We start from the raw sequence: 8,420 nt of genomic DNA on the forward strand, positions 1-8,420 counted from the left end.
CAGAAAGAAACCCCAGCCTCTGGGGAAGGCGCCGGGGTGGTGGTGGTGGGGGGAGCCGGGCGACTCCCTCCGCTGTGCGCCGGTTCCTCCGAGCGGGCCGCGCGGGGGGAGGAGGAAGAGGGTTGGGCTGGAACTAGCGAGGGGATATTCCTCTCCCGGCTTGAGTCAGACGCGGGCGGGTCCGTCCTCCCCCGTTCCCTCCCAGGAGACGGGAACTTACTTCATTTCCCTGGGGCAGGTTCGCCCACGTTACCAACCTCCCCCCACCTCTCCGGCCCCTTCCAGTTTTCGCGCCCCCCACCCGGCTGGGCAGGACCCGGTCTGCGCTGCCACCCCCTCTTCGGGGAAAGGCAGCCGCAGACACCTGGGGGCCGGGGGTGGAGGCGGGGGCTCCCTCGCAGCCACGGGAGCGTCGTCCAACACGTGAGACTCATGTGATGAAGCCGGGGGAGGGCGGGCAGGTCGCTCCTTCCCTCCCCGGCAGCGGCCAGACGTGCCTGGAGTCACAGGGTAGAACACGTAGCTCCAACCCACCCACTCGTTCCCATTTAACCCAGCCCGCAGCCTCTCCATTACTCCTCGGCTCGCCCCCCCCACCCCGCCCTAACCGGCCCCCCCCCCACCGCGCTCCCTCCCGCCTCCCCGCCCGCCCCACTTCTCATTCACTTGGCTCACACGGCGCAGACGGCGCAGGGAGCACACACTGCCAGTCTGTGCGCAGAGCCGGAGCCCGAGGCCGCGGGTCCACCATGCACGCCCCCAACTGAAGCCGCACCTCAGAGCCGCAGCTCCCGGCAGCCCAACGGATTTCAAGGAGCTCAGAGTCCGAGGAACCCCGGCGAAGAGACCTCCGAAACCCTCTCCAGAACAGTCCTCACCCGACACTCTGCCGCTGCAGACAGGAGCGCATAGTGGCCCCGGCTCGCCGCGCAATGGAGCGGATCCCCAGTGCGCAACCGCCCCCCGCTTGCCTGCCCAAAGCGCCAGGACTGGAGCCCGGAGACCTACCAGGGTAAGTTGGCACCCCCGGCCCTTTCAAGCCTCAACTCCAGCCCTGCGTTGTGCGCGGCTTGCAACTCGGAATAGTTCTGGGCGCATCCGGAGGTTCTTGCCAACCAGGGCTCCTGCAGCCGGTGCGCAAGTCACAGCCATTCCTCGTCCCTTTCCCTGCAGGATGGATTTTGCCCATATGTACCAAGTGTACAAGTCGCGGCGGGGAATAAAGCGGAGCGAGGATAGCAAGGTAAGAGCACCGCGCCCCTCGGGACCCCAGCCCCTCGCACGCGCTGAGTTTCCAGTAAAAGTTTTCTCACTTTGCGGCTGGAGGGGGTATGCCAGGTGTGGGCTCTGTGCCTCTACTGAGTTGCCTGGAGAAGAAGGGGCGGAGGGGAGCTGGTTCTGGGGGTGACTCTGCTCCGCTGCCCCGACTCCTCGCGCCGCGGCGGGGGGAGGAGGAGGGCTCCTCACCCCCGTCCTCCCGCGCCCACCGTCTCCCCGTGCGCTTCGTAGGAGACCTACAAACTGCCGCACCGGCTCATCGAGAAAAAGAGACGTGACCGGATTAACGAGTGCATCGCCCAGCTGAAGGATCTCCTCCCCGAACATCTCAAACTTACAGTAAGTGAGAAGCTGGCCCCTCTCCAAACCAGCTCCTCTGCCCAGAGGGCGGCCGAGGGTCACTCGCCACCTGCAGGCCCCGCTGGGAACTGCAGACCAGATGGCTCGATCCGAGCTGGTGGGCGGCTCTGTTTGGGGGTACCCTTCCCCAGGGTCAGAATTTTCTGGCAGCCTCGTGCAAATGAGGTGAGAACCGTTTGTACCTCTCCAGGTTGGCACCGACACCGGCTGGCCTTCCCTTGCAAGAGTTTAAGACTTTCCCTGCTGGCGATTTTCAGGGTTCTTTCGTTTTCCCGAATTGAGCAAACCAAGCAACTCGCAAATATTTTACCGCCTTCCCCCCCGCCCCCCGGTCCCTCTTTAAAATAAGAGGACTTGTTTTGGGGGTGTGTGTGTGTGTGTGTGTGTGTGTGTGTGTTTTAACGCCCTGTCCTTTCTTGGCAATAGCCAACAGCTTACTAGCTTGGCAGGCTTTGGTTGGGGAAAGAAAAAAGAATAGTATTTAGGGAGGAAGAAAAAAGTGTAGATGAGCTGGAAGTTATGACAGGATGTCAGGAAAGAAACTAGGGAAAGCCTCTTGGCTGCCAGACACAGTAGAAGTCTCTCCTCGGGTTGACACCACTGCAGAGAAACGTTATCTCCGGATTCCCCTGAGTTAAGGTCAGCAACGGCTGCTGGAAAAATTTATCTGTCAAAGCTTTCTCCTGAGCTAGCTGCTGCTTCCAAAAGGCCTCCAAAGATGGGTGACAGTTTTTTGTTCTTTAATCAAAAATATATATTGAATACATATATATATATATTTTAAAACTTCATCTATAAACTTAAAACTAAATTTAGTCAACCAGGAAAGGTTTTTTGTTTTTTCTTCCTTTATCTCATTGCTAATTAGTGTCCCAGAGGTGGGACTTCTCTGCGCTCACTGCTGACCGAGGCTCTTTTTATTCCAGACTTTGGGTCACCTGGAAAAAGCAGTAGTTCTTGAACTTACCTTGAAGCATGTGAAAGCACTAACAAACCTAATTGATCAGCAACAGCAGAAAATCATTGCCCTGCAGAGCGGTTTGCAAGCCGGTGAGTACCCAAGCCTGGCTATCATCTCCTAAGAGTTCTAGCACAAATAGAGAGCCTGTGGGCTCAACATCTGGTATGAGAAACATTCTGGCAACCAATTGCTTATGCACATTCGTTGGGGGAGATGCCGTTTTATCCTTCCTAAAAGGTCAGACTTTTCATTCGGAACGCTGCATGTGCCACCTGGCGTGAATACGTATTAGTCACATGGTAAAATAGTTCAGTGGCATTTTGACTTAAGAGTTTCTGGATTCTGGGAGTTTCCCCCCTCCCTTTGAAAATGCCAAGGCACCTATGATTTGCATCGTGGGTGTTTTACAGTTGTTCTTAGCCCTGTTTCATTGGAGAATAAATCACGGGTATGCCCCAGTGTTTTCCTGTTCCTCTACTTCCTTATCACTCGGTGTGCGGTACGATCCTGGCAGGATGACAGCAGGAGTTTTTCCTGCATTTCATGTGATTCCCTGAATAGCCACTAGGTATCTTGGTGAATTACACAATCTAACGAAACCGCTGAAGTTTCATCATCTGTTTCTACTGACTTCTAGAGAATCACAGCCACCTTCTAACCACCTCGTCTCACCCATTCCAAATCATACTGTACAAACTAGGGAGAAATTCCTCTACCCACCCCCTCGTCCCATTTTTCTCTGCCCTCCTTTCCAAACAAGTATGATGAGAATCACAAAAAGCTAGCAAGTGCTTCTGCCAGTTTCCTTAGTGAAAACAGGAAGATGATCACACCTAATTTCTTGGGGATCATGAAGGGAATACATGGGAAAGATTTAGAAATAGCCTTTAAAGACGACAGCATGACTGCAACTTGTATAAGTCATTGAAAATAAGCTTACTTTAGGTAACACTGTTCCTTCATTCTCCTTTTTCGACGATCCGGTCACTTCCTATGGTAAAAAGATATAAATTGACTATAAATTGACTCTGGTTATAAACATACTAGGATGTTCATTGCTGTGTCACTTATAATGGAAACTCAAGAGCAACCTATAAATTCAACAAGAGGGGAAGCAGTCTGTCTCTATTAAATATGGTCTGTGTCTGTGATGGGATATTGTACAGTCATTACAAATCATATTTCATCTCTGGTAGAATTATGGATGATTTTTATTTTATTCTTTATACTTTTTGCTGTCATCCACATTCCCCCTGATCCTATTACTTTTGGAGTTAGGAACATAAATCAGCAAATGCTGTTAACAGAAAAGAAAGCTCTGGGTCTTTGGAACATAGGTGTCCAGGTGAACCACAGGGCCTTCTGAAACGTCTTCCTTTGGATCTGTGTTTATCCAGGTGATCTGTCGGGGAGAAATGTCGAAGCAGGTCAAGAGATGTTCTGCTCAGGTTTCCAGACATGTGCCCGGGAGGTGCTTCAGTACCTGGCCAAGCACGAGAACACCCGGGACCTGAAATCTTCCCAGCTCGTCACCCACCTCCACCGTGTGGTCTCCGAGCTCCTGCAGGGTGGTACCGCCAGGAAGCCGTCAGACCCAGGTGCCAAAGCAATGGACTTCAAGGAGAAACCCAGCTCCCTGGCCAAAGGCTCTGAAGGCCCAGGCAAAAACTGTGTGCCGGTCATCCAGCGGACTTTCGCTCACTCGAGCGGCGAGCAGAGTGGCAGTGACACAGACACAGACAGCGGCTACGGAGGAGAATCAGAGAAGACTGAGCTGCGTGTCGAGCAGCCGTACTTCAAAAGTGATCATGGACGCAGGTTCACCATGGGAGAAAGGATCGGTGCTATTAAGCAAGAATCGGAAGAACCCCCCACGAAAAAGAGCAGAATGCAGCTCTCAGATGATGAAGGCCATTTCACTAGCAGTGACCTGATCGGCTCCCCGTTCCTGGGCCCACACCCGCACCAGCCTCCCTTTTGCCTGCCCTTCTATCTGATCCCACCGTCAGCGACTGCCTACTTGCCCATGCTGGAGAAATGCTGGTATCCCACCTCTGTCCCAGTGTTATACCCAGGCCTCAACGCCTCTGCCGCAGCTCTCACCAGCTTCATGAACCCAGACAAGATCTCAGCCCCCTTGCTCATGCCCCAGAGACTCCCTTCTCCCTTGCCAGCCCATCCGGCCATCGATTCTTCCGCCCTGCTCCAAGCTCTGAAGCAGATCCCCCCTTTAAACTTAGAAACCAAAGACTAAACTATTTAGGGGGTCCTGCTGCTTCGCTTTCCTTCCTCCCTACTTCCAAAAAAAAAAAAAAACGTGTTTGTGAGTGTAGCAGGATTGTTCCAGTGTGTATGCCAAGATCATCTGAGGCAGGGAGAGAAGATTCAGGGGTGTGTGTGTGTGTGTGCGCACTCACGCGTGTGTGCACATGCATATGCATTGTGTGTTGGTATGGGACATTAAAGCTCCTTTTGGTGTAGGGAAGACGTGAAGGATTGCCTGACATCAGGAGACTTAGGGGGGACTGTCGCAGACCTCTGGGCTTTTCCCCTCCCAGAGAATAGCCCCCTCTGATACAGATCAGCTGGATTTTCAAAAGCTTCAAAGTCTTGGTTTGTGAGTCAGTCTTCACTTTGGGAGCCGGGTCTGTGGCTTTGAGCAAAAGGTACTTTCAAAAGAGGGCTTTCCAGAGTGCAGTTCCCAGCCAGCTCTTATGACCCCACCCTGCTCCCTTTTATTGTCTCCGTGACTCACCACACGGGGACAGGGCAGCCAGACAGCTTTCTGCAAAGTGGTGAGGTAGCAGACACTGGCATAGCACGGTAGTGGTCTGGGGAGATTTCCGCAGGTCTGCTCTCCACCCCTGCCTCGGGTGAGTAAAGAGAATGTAGTTCCCTACTCAGGCTTTCAAAGTGATTCGCTTACTAACGATCTGAAAAGGGCGCCCTGGTACAAGCCCAGCTGCCAGGGGAGGCGGGAGGGGTCCCCCGGGCCTCTGGCACCTGTTTCTAGTCTCACCTAGAAACAGTTTCTCTGTCCAGGGAACCAAACCAGGCTCTGAGAGATGCAGGTGCCTAAGTTCCAAGCACCCCAGAGCGCGCAAAAGCTGAGTAACAAATTGCAGTTTCAACAAGCAAAGCCAGACTCGGCTCTCAGCTCTATCCTAAAACTCCTTTTAACCAAGCTTAGCTTCTTAAAGGCCTAACCAACCCTGGCAAAGCAGCATCCTCTCTGCAGGCTAATTCCCCTCGCCCGACGGCGTATGGAGTGTCCTTATTGCTAAAAAGGATTCTGTCTTCTTCAAAGAAGTTTTATTTTTGGTCCAGAGTACTTTTCTGACTTGTCCAGCTCGCCCTGCACCAGCTTTTTGAAATGCACTATGCTTGGTCACTGATCGTGTTTTAACTTTTTCTTTTCCTGTTTTTATTTTGGTATTAAAGTCGTTGCCTTTATTTGTAAAACTGTTATAAATATATATTATATGAATATATTAAAAAGGAAAATGTTTCAGATGTTTATTTGTATAATTACTTGATCTACAAAAGTGAGAACAAATGAATGTATTCCTGTTTTTGAAGAGAATAATTTTTTTTTTCTCTAGGGAGAGGTACAGTGTCTATATTTTGGAGCCTTCCTGAAGGTGGGAGATTGTAAATATTTTTATCTATGAGTCAATGTTAACTAGTTGTTTTAAAATACTTAATAAAATAATCCTTTTCCTGTGGAAGAGAAAGATGGTCTCCCGCATTTTTAAAAGAACTCTCAAGGGTGTGATATGGCCTTCTCCTTCTGCCCTCCCCTCCTGGCTGAAAGCAACAACTAGTTAATCTTGGTGTGATTTCATTCAGCTTTTCCCATGCCTGTATTCACACAGAATCAGCTTAGTCAATTTCATAGGTAAATATTTGTTCAACTGTTTTCTTAGACTAACCTTTGCCAGAGGCTTACTATCGGCCTGTGCCTCTTTCCGGAGTTAAGCAAAAAGCCTAGTTTTCCCCCAGTCTGCTTTTGTCATAGTCCTTAAAACTTGACAGAAAATCAAAGTACGAAATCGTGGGCCTCAGTGTCTGGGGAGCTTGCTGGAGGGGGGGAGCACACTGAGGGAAGATTTAATGGTTATGATGCAATAATAATTGCTGCTGGGGATCGCACCTCTACCAAGGCGACTTTTTCGAGTCCAGCACGGTCTAATGGGTTTGCCATATCCTGTCCAATTGCCTCTGAAAGCAACATTCCATGATTAGTTTCTACATCCTTCCTGGACTTCCTCTCATTGGGTGTGTTTGTGGGTGAATGAATATTGGTGTTCCTTAGTCAAGCGCTCTTATGAAAAAAAAAAAAATTCCATGGGAAAAGAAGTGGGAAATGACCCGGTTGAGTGAGCGTTTCTGCCTGTCCCCTTCTCCGTCTCAGAGGTGTCCTGATGTTTCCTGATGGCCAGCGCCTGGCTCGCCACGCTCCAGATCCCAAAGCACTTTCCAGAACCCTCTGGCTGTCTGGAGCCCATGCAGGGAAACTGCCCCCAGGGAGCTCTCAGCCAGGCAGAGACACCACCTGCCCTTCGTGTCTGTTTGCTTCAAATGTCACCTTCCCTCTCTGCTGATGAGCCAGCAGGCGACAGTGAGCATCGCCTGGCTTGTGTGAGGTGCCCGCAGGCAGCCTGGTGTCCTGGGAGGAGCCCTGGACCAGGAGTCAGGAGATGAGCTGGTGGTCTTATCAATGGACTGGTAGTCTGGCATCGCCCCCTCCACACCTATTTGTGGTTCAATAAGAAAGGATTCTGAGCCCTCCTCCCATGTCCTACAGCAGGCAGACAGCCATGGGTAAGGCCGTCTTTCTCCCAGCAGCTTAGGGCCTGGCCCTCAGGGTCTCCTGCCTGTTAAGCTGCTGAATTCCTCCATGAATTGCTAAGCTTTTCTGGCTAGACTTTATGGGTAAAAAACCTAAACAAGTCAAGTGTATCCTGGGGATGGAGCACTGGGTTGGAATCAAGGCCAGGCTCTTTTGGCCTGTCCCCCCTCTCCTCCCTGGGCCGTGACTCAAGGAGTAGCTGTGGAGACAGAGGGAAGTGGTACCGCACCCTGAACTGAAAAGGGTTTGGGGGTTCCACACAGCCTCAGCCCAGAATCCCACGACTGGAGCCTGTGGAGCACCCCTCAAAGCAGCAGCCCTCCCTCTGCCTCCTCTTCTGCTTCCAGTTTGCCCTTGATCTTCTTTCTAGGTCGGTTCCAGCAGGTTCCAAGTGGTTCGGAGGGAGATGTGGAGGAGGGGTTCGCACCCCGGTCTCTGGCCCCTTGGGGACAAATAGGACCTCTGTTAACCAAGGGGTGTGTGTGAGTGGGAGGGGCTGAAGCGCTGGCTTTGGGGCCGAGGAGAGGTGGCCCGAGGTAGGGGGAGCGGACACTTGCGATCCAGCCGCCTTCAGACAGGGCGTGAGCCTCCGGCCAGCCGGGATGGTCTCACCCAGCGCTGACCTGCCTCGCCTGTTGACACAACGTCACGTTTCCGACTGCAGCCCTTTCATGTGCGGCCCGCGGCTAAATGCGGCTGCCGGTTCCTGGAAGCAGACGTGCCTGGCACCGCGTCAGCAGAAACCTGATCCCCGGGGAAGCTTGGCACGGCCGCGGGCTCGCTCGGCCCCCAGAATAGGACCTGGCATCGGGCGCCGGGCAGCCCCCCTTCGCGCCCCGCGGGAGGGAATCCGAGCGCTCTCCCGGGGTTGGGGGGGAGGGAAGGCTTGCTGGGGGGGGTGGGGTGGAGCTGGATTTAGGCAGGGCATTGGAAAAAGAGCCTAATTAACTAGAAGCTAGAAGCTTCCCA

General features: G+C 52.7%; 1 protein-coding gene across 1 annotated transcript; it reads left to right on the forward strand.

The window, feature by feature from the left end:
- Positions 1 to 685: 685 nt before the first annotated feature.
- Positions 686 to 6,304, forward strand: BHLHE40 (basic helix-loop-helix family member e40). Its single transcript, XM_082663159.1, has 5 exons — positions 686 to 1,012; positions 1,174 to 1,243; positions 1,510 to 1,617; positions 2,565 to 2,688; positions 3,997 to 6,304. Exons 1-5 carry the CDS (start codon positions 933 to 935, stop codon positions 4,851 to 4,853), a joined length of 1,239 nt encoding a protein of 412 aa, XP_082519285.1. The 5' UTR covers positions 686 to 932; the 3' UTR covers positions 4,854 to 6,304.
- The last annotated feature ends 2,116 nt before the right edge of the window (positions 6,305 to 8,420 follow it).

Source organism: Grampus griseus (assembly GCF_964374135.1).
Source record: "Grampus griseus genome assembly, chromosome: 10".
Taxonomy (NCBI): domain Eukaryota; kingdom Metazoa; phylum Chordata; class Mammalia; order Artiodactyla; family Delphinidae; genus Grampus; species Grampus griseus.

Bases quoted from the DNA above. Each gene is read 5' to 3' on its own strand.
- BHLHE40 (XM_082663159.1), top strand. From the start codon at position 933: ATGGAGCGGATCCCCAGTGCGCAACCGCCCCCCGCTTGCCTGCCCAAA. The intron at 1,013-1,173 runs GTAAGTTGGCAC...CTTTCCCTGCAG, and splicing joins GAGCCCGGAGACCTACCAGG to GATGGATTTTGCCCATATGT. The intron at 2,689-3,996 runs GTGAGTACCCAA...GTGTTTATCCAG, and splicing joins GCAGAGCGGTTTGCAAGCCG to GTGATCTGTCGGGGAGAAAT.